Source organism: Mytilus californianus, unplaced genomic scaffold, assembly GCF_021869535.1.
Source record: "Mytilus californianus isolate M0D057914Y unplaced genomic scaffold, xbMytCali1.0.p SCAF_2, whole genome shotgun sequence".
Classification (NCBI taxonomy): domain Eukaryota; kingdom Metazoa; phylum Mollusca; class Bivalvia; order Mytilida; family Mytilidae; genus Mytilus; species Mytilus californianus.
This window is the reverse complement of record NW_026262668.1, coordinates 4,723,946-4,740,892: the sequence shown is the minus strand read 5'-3', so window position 1 is coordinate 4,740,892 and position 16,947 is coordinate 4,723,946. Positions and strand designations below refer to the sequence as shown.

Below are 16,947 nucleotides of genomic sequence, written 5' to 3'. Positions count from 1 at the left end.
AAGTATTCCCCATTCCAATATAAAAGACAAATTGAAAGAGTTGGTCCAGCTTTGTTTCATAAAAAAGAATGGCCAACGTAGATACAAGTATCTTGTCTTAGGGAGGGATACATCTACTTTGTAAAAAAATCACTCTGATTCAACAAAAATTCTCTGAAACTGACATTATCAAGATGCTTGATTTCTTGATTGACAACATATTTGTTACGTTTGGAGGACGTGTTTTTCAACAAACAATCGTCATTCCCATGGGAACCAACTGTGCCCCTCTTCTTGCTGACTTGTTCCTTTATTCATACGAGGCTGACTTCATACAAGAACTTCTTAAGAAGAAAGAAAAGAAGTTAGCAGTATCCTTTAACTTTACTTTCCGCTACATAAATGATGTTCTCTCACTAAATAATTCAAAATTTGGTGACTATGTTGAACGAATCTATCCCATCCAATTTGAGATAAAGGATACAAGAGATACAGATAAGTCTGCCTCATATCTTGACTACAACTAGAAATTGACAATGAGGGTCGGTTGAAAACAAAACTTTATGACATAAGAGATGATTTCAGCTGCCCAATTGGGAACTTTCCATTTTTCAGTAGCAACATTCCAGCAGAGCCTGCATACGGAGTATAATATCTCCCAGTTGATACGATACTACAGGGCTTGTATTTCCTATCATGATTTCCTTGATAAAGAGTTGCTGCTCACAAGGAAGCTATAAAACCAAGAGTTCCAAGTGGTGAAGTTGAAATCATCGAGTTGGTTGACCGTTACGGAATATCCCTTTCACAGATGATAGCGGATATGTTCATAATGTCGTAACTACAATCCCGTCCCCTTTTCCCGAATGTGACCTACGGAATTAGACTTATTACAGGGTTTGTACTAACATGAGCAACACGACGGGTGCCACATGTGGAGCAGGATCTGCCTACCCTTCTAGAGCACCTGAGATCACCCCCAGTTTTTTTGTGTTGCTCAGTCTTTAGTTTTCTATGTTGTGTTTTGTGTACTTTTGTTTGTCTGTTGGTCTTTTTCTTGTTTAGCCATGGCGTTGTTAGTTTATTTTCGAATTATGAGTTTGAATGTCCCTTTGGTATCTTTCGCCTCTCTTTTATTGTTTCTAGTTTTAAAGGTCAAATAAATGACTTTATTTGATATGCTGTTGAAAGCATGAATTGAATGTAAGTTAGAATTATAGATTATCGATGGTATTTCAAAAGAGAGGGGTTTTCTCAGCAAAATGACAAAGTCTTACACACTGTGAGATGCACATAACAAATTGTAGAACGTTTGAAGATTCTGGGTTGAGTATTGAGGTTTTTTATTATATGACTATAAAAGTTCTCTTTTCTCATTGGCTAACAACATGGGGAGCCTTCTTTGATGAAACATTATATTCACTGCGGGAAAAATCATGAGAGGTTTATATAAGATTTGGAACAGCGAACATGTATCTATAAATAGTTTTTCCTAGGCAACTTTATTTAGTATAAAAGGAGCAGTTAAATATCTTAAGTAAATACTAATAAAATGCTTCGCTGGGGCGCAGCTTGATACGACCGCAGAGGTCGAACCCTGAACAGTTTGGGCAAGTATGGACACAAAATTCAAGCTTGATACAGCTATGACTTTGGATTGTCATTAAATATTTGACACAGCATAGGTTTCTGACACAGGATGAATGTGGTGTAAGAACTGGAAAAAATTTAATTTACCTATTATGGTGGAATCTCCATAAACTAAATTGTTTGTTAATTTCAATATATCAAAGAATATGTAGAATTCAATGTTTGATGTAATGTAATAAAGTTGAAATTTGGACCGTTTTTGTTCAATGTGGACCAATTTGGTAACATGTATAAATAATCAAAAATCTAAATACATGGGAGCCCATTTAAATACATCATAAAGGTATTAAAATAGAAAGTGACATCATAGTCATGGCTAAAAATAAACAAAAATCCTTAATCAGCAACATTTAAAGTAATATCTAAAAATAAAATTCCTTTGTAACCATAAAAGCCCATTTAAATACATCATAAAGATATTAAAATAGAAAATGACATCATAGTCATGGCTAAACATAGCAAAAAACCCTTAATCAGCATCATTTAACAGTAATATCTAAAAATGGAAATTACATCATAAAGGTATTAAAATAGAAAATGACATCATAGTCATGGCTAAAAATAAACAAAATCCTTAATCAGCATTAGCAACATTTTATAGTAATATCTAAAAATAAAATTCCTTTGTAACCATAAAAGCCCATTTAAATACATCATAACAGATATTAAAATAGAAAATGACATCATAGTCATGGCTAAACATAGCAAAAACCTTAATCAGCATCATTTAACAGTAATATCTAAAAATAAAAATTTCTTTGCAACCATAAAAGTAAAATAGAAAATGACATAATCATAGCTAAAAATAAACAAAATTTTTTTTTATTGGCAAATTTTAAATGGAGTTTATTATACTAAAACAATAAATTTGCAACCATAAACATGATAAAACCCCATTTAAACACATCATAAAAGTATTAAATAATTCAACTACATCATAAGGCTATAAAAATAGAAAATGACTTCATAGTCAAGGCTAAAGGTAAACAAAAAACCTTCATCAGCAAAATTTTATATTGGCAAATTTCCAATGAAGTTTATTACACTAAAATTGTTGGCAAATTTCCAATGCATTTATTAACAATAAAGTTATTGGCAAATTTCCAATTTACATAATTTAAAAGCAGTGTAGATGAGATATTTAAATGAGTTTGAATTACCAACCTTACACTGCTTTTAAATAATGTTCTTTACTCAATTATTTGTCTATTAAAATGGAAACCCTTGTTTTTTAACCTTTTTTCCCCTTATTCCTTAAACATTAGAGCACACTAAAAAAATCCTTATTTTCGACCAATATTTGGCCCCTTATTCATAAATGTTTGAGCAATTAACCCCAAAACTCAATTCCTACTTTCTCTTCGTGATAAAAAATAACTAACTTAAAATGTAAATTTTAAACAAACAAAAAATGAAAAAGAAAAATTACCCCTTTTTTGACCCCCGCCCCCTTATGATTCATCACCCCCACCCCCCTTTCCCCCCAAACCAAGCTCAATAACAGCCTTGCCTTTGTGGTATGGTACCTTGTAATACAATTTTAGAGAGATCCATACACTTGAACACAAGTTATTGTCTAGAAACTAAAAAATGCTTATTTTAAACCCCTTTTTAGGCCCCTTATTACTAAACGTTTTGGGCAATTACCACAACACTCAATTCCAGCTTTCCCTTTGTGAAATGGAACCTTGTAGTAAAATTTCAGAAAGATCCATACACTTACACACAAGTTATTGTCATGAAACTAGAAAAATGCTTGTTTTTTGCCCCCTTTTGGCCCCTTATTCCTAAAATTTTGAGGCAATTAACCCCAAAATCAATCCCAGCATTGACCCTTTGTGATATGGAATCTTGTGGTACAATGTCAAAGAGATCCATATGCTAACACACAAGTTATGTCTGGAAGTTACAAAAATGCTTATTTTCCGCCCCTTTTTGGCCCCTAATTCCTTAACTGTTGGTACCATAACCCCCAATCGTGGTATTGAACCTTATGGTAAAATTTCATAGAGATCCATTCACTTAAACTAAAGTTAGAGTGCGAAAACCATTGTGTATTCGGACGACGACGACGACGACGACGACGACGACGACGACGCCAACGTCATACCAATATACGACCTCAAAATTTTTTTGCGGTCGTATAAAAATTGGAGAGTAATATAATAAAACAATTGTTGACTTTTGATATCAGTTGACCTCAGTGAATATCATATCTCTAAGGTTGATAAATCATTGTATCAACCTAATCAAAAGTCAATAATTGCATTTTACTACACACAATTCAAAATGGGTACCTCTAATGAGAATGTTTTTGACTGCAACATAACTTTAACTTTACATCCATACTTGTAAATTATTACTTTAAATCATTTCTACACAAATATTTTTTTCGTAGCAGCTGTTGCAAATACCAACTAGGTGAAAATATCTCTTACTTGATATATATTATTCTAGCAGAATTGTGTTATTCTAATAAAGAATAATCAATAATTTATAACAATAAAGATTTGTGGATGATTGTCTAATGCTTCTCCTTATTTTTGTATTGTAAATGTCAACTGTTGCTGGATAACTGAGATTGAATTTTCACCCATTAAGGAGTTCTAAATTTGTTTTAAGCCTATTTGAAGCCCCTTTAAATTTTGATTTTAAACTATTTTCACTGTTCAAACTGCTGTTAGGCATTCAAAATAGCCATAACAACTCAAGCAGAGGAATTTTGTCACAAAATGAATAAAATGACACTATTTCTACAATACAAGGACAGATATATGCAATATCAGTTGTGTACAGTTAAAGTCATTTTCGTCATTATTGCATTAAAAAAGGCCTGAGAGTTATATATAATTCCCAGCACACATTCCAGCACTCTATTCTGAATTAAACAGTGTACATCTTTCACAGTTCTTTTGAATAAAACAGGATTCTGATAGTAAAGAGACTAAGAGAATATCATGATATTGAAAAAATAAAAATAGAGGATGTTATTAACACGTCTGAACTTTGAAAGGAACAAAATGACTATGAATATATCCCAGATCAATTAATTTGTATAAAAACAAATCAATATTTATTTTGATACACTGTCATATTCTGATGATAAATACATGTATGTAAATAATCATATACAATATACTTTATGATTGAAAGCATTTTTATTGTTTTAAACACAATCTAACTACCTATCTTATATTGACCACAATTAAAGCCCTCTGTTGGATGTGATTTAGAATGGCAACCCACAGGACACATTTCCTTGTTTATTGAACAATGGAATCTTAATCGAAACATAACTTGTGTACTAAGTTACAAGTTGATGAGAACACAACTTCATGGTACACTTACCTAAATTAATAAACTACAGAGAAATGAAAGTCTGCTTTATATCTAGATCTTTGCCTTGAAACTGAACCTGATGGACAACTAAAAACTATGATCTATGACAAACTCTTTATTACAGTATTATTATTTTCACCTAGTAACACACTATTTGCCAAAGCCTATGGTGTTTCATTTCTCGAACAATTGATACAATATCCCAGTGCAGGTCTCTTGTGGGCAATATCATGATTAATGGTCAACTCTTAACTGAAAAACTATGTCAGCACACCTTAAAGGAAGAACAACTGAAAATATCACTTCAAAACTTCAATGGTCACTATAATAAATTGGCTATTTATAAAATGTTCCTGTTTTCTTTTCTAATTCTACCAGACACACTTTTGCTTGTCATAAATCCTTCATGACTCAATCATTGAAGCCTAAAATTATCACCAGTTTATACATGTTTTTGGTTTAGAAAATTACTACTGGATATGTAATAATTATGATTGTATGACAGACTATTGATGTAAAATAAAAGATGCTTTCCAACTCAATGCATCTGATCTCATTCCATCTGAAATTCAGGAAATCCAATTTGCATTTACTATTTTCTCTCTGATTTTTTAAGCAGATGTACATTTCAATGCAATAACTTAAGATTTGAACTATAATAACTCAACTTGCATGTCTTTATGTCATGACTACAATCCCGTTCCCTTTTCACAAATGTGACCTACCGAATTAGACTATTTACCAGGTTTGTAATAACATGAGCAACACGACATGTGCCACATGTGGAGCAGGACCTGCTTACCCTTCCGGAGCACCTGAGATCACCCCCAGTTTTTGGTGGAGTTTGTGTTGCTTAGTCTTTAGTTTGACTGTCCCTCTGGTATCTTTCGCCCCTCTTTTTTTGCAGAAACCTGAATATCCTTTATCTTTGAGCTTACCGAAGAAGTGGCTTTAAAATTACATTTCTTAAATTTTCCATTGATACATTTAGACATTACAAAACAAAATTAAGGTTCCAATTCCCTCAGGCAGAGTTGTCCTTAAGGTTTTGGTTATTCTTTTAAGGTTCCTTTTTTTCATATAGCTATTGAAGTATTTATACAGCACTGTTACTGTTGAGTGTTCCTGATGAAGATAAATCAACAAAAGCTTTTTGCACCAAATTAAACAACATAAAAATGGGTAATAAACCTACTCAAAATAGAACATAACATTGCAAGTTTAAATTTTACCTTGAAAGCAACCTCAGAAATGGGAAATATCTTCTATGTAATGTCAATAAAAGCCACTGAACCTACACCATATAAAAAGAACAAGAGAAGTAAACTTAAGAGAAGCATATAAAAAGTTTTTTTTTTAAATTGAAGAACGAAAATGAGACTGAGAAAACCTAATCAAACATAAAAAATCAAGAAACAGCAAGAAAACCAGAGTTTAAGCAAACTCTTACAAAATTAAATCTTGTATAAATAAAAAAAACAGTTACCTTTGTTTCCTGCTGTCTCATTAAAAAAAAACCAGGTAAATATGTCAAATATGAAGGCTACAAATGGGCGTATTGCATTTCCGCTAATTTTTCAAAGTTCCAATACTACGTTTCCGAAAACTTAAAGTATACGTTTCCAGAATTTGTATTTATTACATTTCCGGAAATTTACCTTGTAGTAAATTATAAATATTTGAATATATGTTAGATAAATTATTTATTTTATATTTTTATACAAAAAAGGTTCTGATCTTATTCATTTCATGCTTCTACAATCAGTTGTTGCAGGCTTCATTTAGGACAAAGTTGGTAGCGTAAAATTCAGTCGATAGGTCTTAGTGCCAATTACAAGGACAAAGATTCGGATTTTGGAAAATGGCTGACACATTTCTTTGGTTTGGCTTACTTGCCAAACAATAAGATTGAAGAATGCTTTGTAGAATTAATAGCAGATGCTCCATCTGACGATAAATGTATGAAGTTTGCAAATTACATATTGGAATTTTATATAGATGGCAATTCGAGATTTCCACCAACAATTTGGGCATCACCTCCTGACCCAGAGGAAAAGAGAACAACAAATGGTGCCAAGTCTTTTCATGCCCACTTGAAAGAGAAGTTTTACATTTTTGGCTTTGTCGATGTGCTATTAAATCTGCAAACAACATCATACATAAATATGAGAACTTTATCTATTAAAGCACCCGTTCGAAAATATGAAAAGGAGAAGATGGACTTCCTTGTTGAACAAAACACAAAAGTTGTAAACGGGGAATGTACTACTGTGGTATTCCTTAATTATTTTCCCAGAAAAGTTATCATTTATTTTTTCGGGAATCGTTACTATTTTCCCGGAAAAGTAAGGTATTTATTTCCAGAAACGTCATCTTTTTTTTCCGGAAAAGTAATGCCAATTTCCGGAAACGTAAAACACCGTTACAAAAGATTACTTTGACTTATCAATGCCTAAATTAATTGGTTGAACTATAGGAGACGTTGAGTGGAAAAATGATGTAACTTTTGGCAGTGTCATTGATTTGTTGCTATGCATGAAGGATGTAACTCATGTAAATAACCTTACCAGTTGTCTATGTAATGCTTTTGTACACATAGTGTTGCCTTGTGCACAACAAGTTATTACATCAATATAATTTGCATGACAATGTCTTTTCAATCAAGGCAAATTACTAGCCATAATCTTCATGCTATTGGTGTCAAGCCATGGAGAAATATAGAGCTAAATGAGGTGGACACAGAAGGGCAGTCTCCAATTTGATCAACAGGGCAGAAGACAGAATCACAAAAAATGATATAAGTACCCAAGAGGGACACATGCCAGCATGGACAGAAGAGAAGGAGTAAAACAATATAAACATAACTTTTCTTCCAGGGGGATAAAAAACTCATTGTGCTTTCAAGGTTGACCCTTCAGAGTTTTGTTAAGGAAAAGAAAAATATGATTTTTACCTTTTTTCCCTGACAATTTTTTGTTTATAAATTCAAACACATCTGTAGGATTCTGCTTTGAAACTGTTTTCTGTTTTGGAACCTTGCTTTTATTTTTTCCTTTTTGCTGTTTCTTCAAAACATCAAACAAATCTTGATCCCCTGCTAGCTCCTTTAATTCCATGATTCTATCTAATGACTGTCCTATAAAAATACAAAAGATGAATGAGATATCCACATACTTTTTATATTTGTATTTGTGATACCTCCCACTCCCCTTTTCCCCCTTTCAAGTTCAGTGACAGCTTATTCATGAAACTGTTGAAAATTAAAACACACAAAAAAGCTTGATACATAAAAAATGTGAAATATGAAAAAAAGTGTGAAAGAAGATTTTCAAAAAAGATTTTAAACAAGAGTGCACACGCTGAAATGTCTCGCCTACTATACTGACCATTGGTTTTATGTTGATAGTCCTACATATAAAGTTTTACTACAACACATTAACATTTATGATCCAAGAAAATGAGGTCAATGTCAGATAAACTAAGCCGGAAATACATGTACACCTTTAATACAATCATTCCATACACAGAATATAGATAACCTATTGCTTATAGTATAAAAGAAACAGACCAAACCATGGAAATTCTATACTGACCAATGAACCATGAAAATGAAGGCAAGGTCAGATGAATCCTGCCAGACAGACATGTACAACTTAAAATCATTCCATGCATCAAATATAGTTGACCTATTGCTTTAAGTATCTAAGAAACAAAGATAACCAGGAAAACTGAACATTGACCAATCAACCATGAAAATGAGGTGAAGGTCAGATGATACCTGCCAGACAGACATATACACCTTACAATCATTCCATAAACCAAATATAGTTGACCTATTGCTTAAAGTTTAAGAAAAACAGACCAAAACACAAAAACTTAACATTGAGCAATGAACCATGAAAATGAGGTCAAGGTCAAATAAAACCTGCCAGACTGACATGTACATCGTAAAATATTTCCATACACCAAATACAGTTGACTTACTGCATACAGATTTAGAAAAACAGACCAAAACACAAAAACTTAACATTGAGCACTGAACCATGAAAATGAGGTCAAGGTCAAATAAAACCTGCCAAACTGACATGTACATCGTAAAATATTTCCATACACCAAATACAGTTGACCTATTGCATACAGTATTAGAAAAACAGACCAAAAACACAAAAACTAAACTATGACCACTGAACCATGAAAATGAGGTCAAGCTCAGATGACACCTGCCAGTTGAACATGTACACCTTACAATCATTCCATACACCAAATATAGTAGACCTATTGCTTATAGTATCTGAGATATGGACTTGATCACGAAAACTTAACCTTGTTCACTGATCCATGAAATGATGTCGAGGTCAAGTGAAAACTGTCTGACAGGCATGAGGACCTTGCAAGGTATGCACATACCAAATATAGTTATCCTATTACTTATAATAAGAGAGAATTTAACATTCCAAAAAATCTGCACTTTTTTTTCAAGTAGTCACTGATCCATGAAAATGAGGTCAAGGACATTGGACATGTGACTGACGGAAACTTCCTAACATGAGGCATCTATATACAAAGTATGAAGCATCCAGGTCTTCCACCTTCTAAAATATAAAGCTTTTAAGAAGTAAGCTAACACCGCCGCCGCCGTAGCCGCCTTTGCCGGATCACTATCCCTATGTCGAGCTTTCTGCGAAAATATATGTTTTTCCCTACCTGAGAGCATAATATGATATTTAGACTACAGATTATCATTACAATTTTCAATGCATATTAAGCATGTTTAGTTCAAACATTTTCAAGCTACCAATTTTTTGTGCATTTGTTTTGCATTCTTCAATAATGTCATACATGAATACTAATTATCTACCATTATATCAAGGTAGGTATTTTAAAATTTTTAATTGGCTCCATACTAGTTATTTCATGTCAGCCTCTTTGTGAATTCAACTTGATTGCCTGGAAGTGAACTATATCAGTCCGTATTATTCTTATGCAAAAAGAAGTTCTGCAAATATATATATACAAAGTCGTAAAATCTCCACAATAATGGAAAAAATTCAACTCTTTCATGATATCATGCATGCAGTTCTCTAAACATGTGTTCGGTGATAAATGCCAAACACAAAATTTGTCAGTTGAACCTTAAACCTAATTCATTTTTACTGGAAGGTGCATAGTTTTTCACCTTACATTCCCATATGAATACAAGGAGGTGTAGAGAAAGATTGAAAAACATCTTAAAAGGGTCTATTAAAATATTTGCCTAAATTTAGTCAAAAATATACTGTTACCTTGAGGTATAAGTTGAATAGGTACAGGTTCCACTCTGCCAGAGCCAGATTTTCCTAATCCTTGACCATAAATATAACCCATTTTTTTCATCAACTTCATACCAATACCCTGGGAAAATAACAACATAATACATTCAATACTTGGTTGGTTGAATAAAACTGTTCATTTGATGTTTTGTCAATATTTCTGGGCAAACTGAAATTTCCTGGCTTGACTCTTGTCCATCATTTCTAATTATTTCTGTGATAAAATATTATATCAAATTTATGAATCATTTAATATGTTTGTTAATCTGGTCTAAGCATGAGATTAAGTATGCAAAACTGTTTTTCCTACTCTGCAGACATCATTAAACAGAAACAAATGTACAACTGATAGTAAGTTGAAATGAACTGTTTAGGACTATAAATTTTTCATAAGATTTTATATGAAAAGGCCCACATTCGAGAAGAAGTCATTTCCTAAAGAGATACAGATTTTGGTTGTTTGGTTTCTATTATTGTGAAGCCAATTTATTACTGAAAGTTGATGTGCAATTTTGACAGACTATGTACTGTCTGCAAGACTAATTTTGTTTATGTCAGATCCCCAGTCTTTCCCAACTAGTTCAGACTTAAAAACATTTTGAGCTTGTCATATAAAGTATGATATAACACCTTTCCCAGTAACACTCATAATTCCTCCATATTTCCTCAGTTTATATTTATTTATTTTTGAACTGAACTCATGAATGTTGTTCTTTTAATCTACATGTATCCTTGTTCCAAAAAATGAGCAAGTGTGAGCTCTTGGAATCAACATTCCATTTCCACTACAACACATAAAGATAAATATGTATTTTTGCTTGTTTTTGTGATGAAGAAAGATCAAATGAAAATACATCTATATATTTCACAAGATCCTACAACAAAAAATTGTATAAAGTGCATAATGTAAATCAGAAACCTTTGTATGAGCTTCCCATTCCCCAAATGTGTCAGAGGTTGATGATGGTCTCCATAGGAACACAGGAAGTTCATCTTCTTCACTCTCACTTCCAGAAAGAGGCTGAGTTCTGTCATTATCACTGTTATCAGAGTCTTCTGAATGTTTGTCTAAAAATAGTTTTATATTCATACTACAAGACAAAATGAATGTTCTGTAACCATACAAAAAAATCCATTATGTTTGTTTTCTCAAAATAAATATCTATTCAATTGTTAACCCATAATGACTATTTTACCATCTTTATATATATATGTATCAACCTCCTACAGTAGAAGAACCTAAAATCAGATCATTTGTCCTTGACCAATCTTTGTAGAGAATTTATTCTCCAGAGGCCTAAAAGAAATCCACCAATATAAATGTATATACAGGAGTGTTTAAAAACCTTGACTGTGCATGCAGATCTCACCTGGTCAGTGTAGTGCTATTAAAGTAAAATGTATGTGCTTTTGAAACAAAATAAACACTTTCGGTCTGCAGAATGCTAGATTTTTCCAAACATTCTATAACCAATTTCAGTTTGCATAGTGTAGAAAAACAAAATAAATTCCATAATGGCTACCATAATGGGAGTATATCCTTCATATGATCGTCTCACTACTCCATAAAATAGGCTCTTTTTACTTTTAGCAAACTTGTAATCCAACTGAAGTAAAAAACTGTTACATAAATGATTTCAAATTCTGGTAATCATGGTAATAATTCACAGTATATTTCTATATAAGAGGAACACCATCCCAATTCCTTGGATGGGTTGTAACTAGTGTCAAAATGTAATTGAGGCCTCAGTTGCTGAGTGGTCTAATTAGTTCATTTACAGCAGCCTTTCAAAACTACTGAGGTTGTGAGTTCAAACACTGCAGGTGGCAGGTACGTTCAACTTCAATCTTAATTGACTAGGATGGCCAGTTTTCCTGCCTGAGTAGTGTTTTTCTCCAGGGCACTCCAGCTTACTCCACCAATAAAATCTGGCCACCACAATATAGCCAAGAAAATTATTTACTGCCCAAACAGAGCTTATACTTGCCTAGACAGTCAGACTTGTGTGTCATTGTGAAGACTGCAATACAGCCTTATTTTCTAAAATTGGGTCATATTTAGAAATAACATACCATAGGGAACAATATCTTTTAATTCAAGTTTAGCTGTCTCATCGTACGAGTTGTACATTACTGTCACATGGTCATCGTCATGGAGATCAACAATCATCCCCTGATACCAGAGATCATCTTCGTATCTAGCCAAACATTTATCTTCAAGTTTGAGCTTACTGCAAGTAAAATGTCCAAGTTAACAATTATAAATTAAACTCTCATGCAATCAATTGAACAAGTTTACAAATAATTTGATTTAACTAAAACAAGAAAAACCAAATGTTAAACCTGAACATTGTGTATCAGGCAGGATACACAGCAAATTTTCATATGCAATTAAAACTGTACAAACAAAACAACTGTTTGTTCTGAATGAAATATTTAGTTCCTAAATTGGTTCAGTTCAGGTAGGTTTGTGATAAACAATTCAATTTTATTTTTTTTTTATATTTAGAGAATTTGGTGTTGACAGATTTCTGATAATTTCTTTATACATAATTAGTTGCAGTCTCTGAGACATATACCCACATCTCCCTTAATTTTCTCCCTTTGTTTTCATTCCAAAAATAAAAATTTAAGCTTAATTCTTATTTGTTTGTTTAATTCAAACTGTAATTATTTCTCATTGCAAGTACCTGTAATCTGGTTCTTTGTATTCGTCTAAATCGTCTAGACAAATTGGATAACCATGAGAATATCTATAAAAATAAGATGAAACATGTCAATAATCTAGACAAACTGAATTTGAATAGCCACAAGAGTATCTGTTAACAAAAGTAGAAACATGTCAATCATCTAGAGAAACTGAATATGAATCGCCACAAGAGTATCTGTTAACAAAAGAAGAAACATGTCAATCATCTAGACAAGCTAAATATGAATAGGCACAAGAGTATATGTTAACAAAAGAAGAAACATGTCAATCATCTAGACAAACTGAATATGAATAGGCACAAGAGTATCTGTTAACAAAAGAAGAAACATGTCAATCATTTAGACAAACTGATATGAATAGGCACAAGAGTATCTGTTAACAAAAGAAGAAACATGTCAATCATCTAGACAAACTGATATGAATAGGCACAAGAGTATCTGTTAACAAAAGTAGAAACATGTCAATCATTTAGACAAACTGAATATGAATAGGCACAAGAGTATCTGTTAACAAAAGTAGAAACATGTCAATCATTTAGACAAACTGAATATGAATAGGCACAAGAGTATCTGTTAACAAAAGTAGAAACATGTCAATCATCTAGAGAAACTGAATATGAATAGCCACAAGAGTATCTGTTAACAAAAGAAGAAACATGTCAATCATTTAGACAAACTGAATATAACAGGCTATTATTTGAACTTGGAATTATTTTTAATTATGGAATTTGCATTATTTCTTGTGCTTGAAATTTTGAATGAATTCCATGTTTATTCTGTATTATAATGTTCTGTGCTGCGCACAACACTTTCTATTACAAAGAATATAGCACATTTTCAATAGAATGTACTGTGCCGCACACAACACTATCTATACAAAATACATTGTGTGGAAAGTGTGATGCACCGCTCAAAACATAATAATACTTAATAAACATGGAATTTATCAAAAATTTCAAACACATGAAATTATGCAAATTCCATAATTAAAAATAATTCCAAGTTCAAATAATAGCCTGTTATATGAACAGTTATCAATATACCTAGGCGGTTAATAGAAGAAACATCTATGTACATATATGTTACTTTTGCATTTATATATATTTACAGTCAGACACTGATAAAAAAGGAATGTGGGCCTGATGCAGTTATTAGGTTAGCTTAAAATTATAATGAAAAATTTCAGAATAGAAAAAACGTATTCATTGTGGAAGAGGATTGTAGGGTCCTTTTTCATGTCTTAATCTAAACATGGTTGATCCAGTACATCTGTTACACAAAGTACAAAACTAGGTGTATTAAAAAAAGTATGAAATAATTAATAAAACATACTTGCATTTATCATCTGGAAACCTACACTGACCCTCCAGGAAAAACTTGCATGGAAGCATGGAATTGTGGGTAGGATTACAAAACATGACTAGAACCTGAAAAATATATTTATATAGATACATGTATTCATAAAAGTATTCAAATCATTTTTTACATCGCGATGACCTTGAGGTCATTTCGATGTATTGCTATCGGCTAGATTTCCATTATGTAAATTAGTTTTGGGTTTGTAACTGATCTATAAACATGATAAATACGCGCACATAAACGAGTGCAAAATAACATTCCTTATCGTTTGATATAAATACATCTCTTCAATGAATACTGATAAAAATATTTTTGTTTACAACATAAATTAATAACATGAAAATGTTTTGTAGTTAAATATATATATATAAGTAAAAAATCATTGATAATATCAATGCACACGTACCGAAAAATTGTGTTAAAGCATGCGGAAGAATATCTCAAAGAACGTTTTGTGAAAATACCGTCAAGGACCGCTAACTCTGTAATTGTTTTTGCGGGAAAATATGAATGCCTACTCGTATCCAATCTTAGAAAAATCGAATTTTTACAGAAAAGTGTCCACCATGCACTTGCATTGCACTATTTTTAGAATAGTAGAATAGAATGATATACAAATGGATTCAAATCATATATATATGTAACTGTTATTTTAATATAATATAAACAACAAATCAGTGTATCACTACAATATAATAGTTATTACGGTGAAGTTGAATTTCCTGTCATTTATTCATCATCCACGCACGAACTTGTCTCAGAAAAAAATATATCTCTGTACATTAACCTCAGTTTTAGGTAAAGAGATATGTTGTTTTTTCTGAGACAAGTGCTTTTGACCATCCTCAAGAACTTGTGGTCATCCGATGTTCAGTACTTCAGTACTTTGATTTTTAGATTGATAACCTTAGATAAATAATACAACATTTTATATGCAGACTTTGTGAAAACAATGAAATCAAGTATCATTCCAAATACAATTTCTTCCTTCATCCAGGAAAATTGGCACCAACAATGACTTCATGGCTGTATGGTTGAAACAATTCCTTTGAAAATTTTGAATTTGTCATCATGACTTTATTAACTGTTACAAAATATTTGTCATGTTTGTGTCCCCATCAAAAAATATGTATTTCCCTAAAATTTCCCCTGAAATGTTTAAGATCATAAAAATTTTTTTTTTTTATAACAATCAATGGTTGCCTATAATTGCTTACATCCACTTCATTTGAACTTTGGTGTATAGCTGTCTCATTGGCAATCATACCACATCTCCTTATTTTTATAATGTTATTATTTTTCAGGGTATGTCTTATGGTGGCATTAACATTAACTCCATATTATTCCCCATTTACACATTGCATACAGTTAAATATATACTTATACTTGAATGTCCCAACTTAAATTGTTCAAGTTACATACAGGGATTTTTTTGTAAATGAAGCTTTAAAAAATAAATTCTACTATGAAGGGGTCTTAAAGAGTTTTTCAAGGTACATTGTACATGTATGAAACGGGTTCTCTGTGAAAAAAATCTCTGTTCTATTATATATACATGTATCACGTACCTTAGGTATATTATCATCAGAGTCTGGATTCACAACTCCTGTTATCATGGCATTATAATAACTTAAATTTCCCCAATCAAATGAAAATGGAACACGACATATTCCACCAATCAAATCTTTAAATTGTTCAGTGTAATCACTGTCAAAATTGTCACTGTTATCATCTGCTCCATTTTTCTCTTCCTTTTGTAAGCGGGAGTTGTGTCCCTTACCAATGTCACTGCTTGAATGTGTGGAAGAGGTTGGTTCTTCATTACCGCTTGTCAGTTCATTTCCAAGCATTGCCTAAATTATTAATTTATTAAGATGTACAATTTAAAAACATTCGAGAGAGATTCAAGGTAAGTTTCATGCAGTGTTCTGATTTTATAATTTATTTTTACCGATTTGTCTATAAAAGTTAACCTAATGGTTCTGTTTAACGTTTATATGCCTGTATATGATTATTGAACTTTGCAGGTACATGGTCATGTTTTAAAATAGGAAAATTATGAAATATCTCTGGCAGAACTTGCAATTCAAAATTTGAATGCTTCTTGGACTTTCGTTCTGAAGGCAAGGAAATGCAGTTCACTGCCACTGCAGCAAATGATCTACACAAAAAATCATCAATGTCATAATTAACCATACATACTATAGAATGGGATTACTATAGCTATGAGATACACATTTATAAATAAATAAGCCTCAAAGCAATAATGTCATACAATAATAAAAATTCTTCAATGCAGCAGTCTAATGTAACCAACTTTTGCAAAAACACCAAACAAAAGAACAACAAATTGAAATTTTATCAGAGAAAATCTGCAACTGGTATGAAATATCAACATACCAGTTTGACACCTGAAAGAAAGTCATGAATCAAGATCTAGAGCTCAACAAACCATGGAAGATTGATTAACCAATCAGGAAGCAGATAGGCAACATCTCCACTCCAAAAATTGTTCACTTTCTTTTTCGCAAAAATAAGTAAATTGGAAATAGAAATGTATATGGAAAAAAGTAGGTGTTAAAATCATTCTAGATTTAAAAAT

General features: G+C 32.1%; 1 protein-coding gene across 1 annotated transcript in view; it reads right to left on the bottom strand.

The window, feature by feature from the left end:
- Positions 1-16,947, bottom strand: part of LOC127729128 (zinc finger CCCH-type with G patch domain-containing protein-like) — a 39,029-nt gene that overhangs the window by 14,917 nt on the left and 7,165 nt on the right. Inside the window, exons 4-10 of the mRNA XM_052236786.1 lie at positions 15,914-16,198; positions 14,319-14,413; positions 12,968-13,030; positions 12,351-12,508; positions 11,197-11,345; positions 10,251-10,359; positions 7,922-8,104 (exon numbers count right to left, since the gene is read on the bottom strand). Coding sequence (XP_052092746.1) covers positions 7,922-8,104; positions 10,251-10,359; positions 11,197-11,345; positions 12,351-12,508; positions 12,968-13,030; positions 14,319-14,413; positions 15,914-16,198 — 1,042 coding nt within the window. The remainder of the gene's footprint in view (positions 1-7,921; positions 8,105-10,250; positions 10,360-11,196; positions 11,346-12,350; positions 12,509-12,967; positions 13,031-14,318; positions 14,414-15,913; positions 16,199-16,947) is intronic.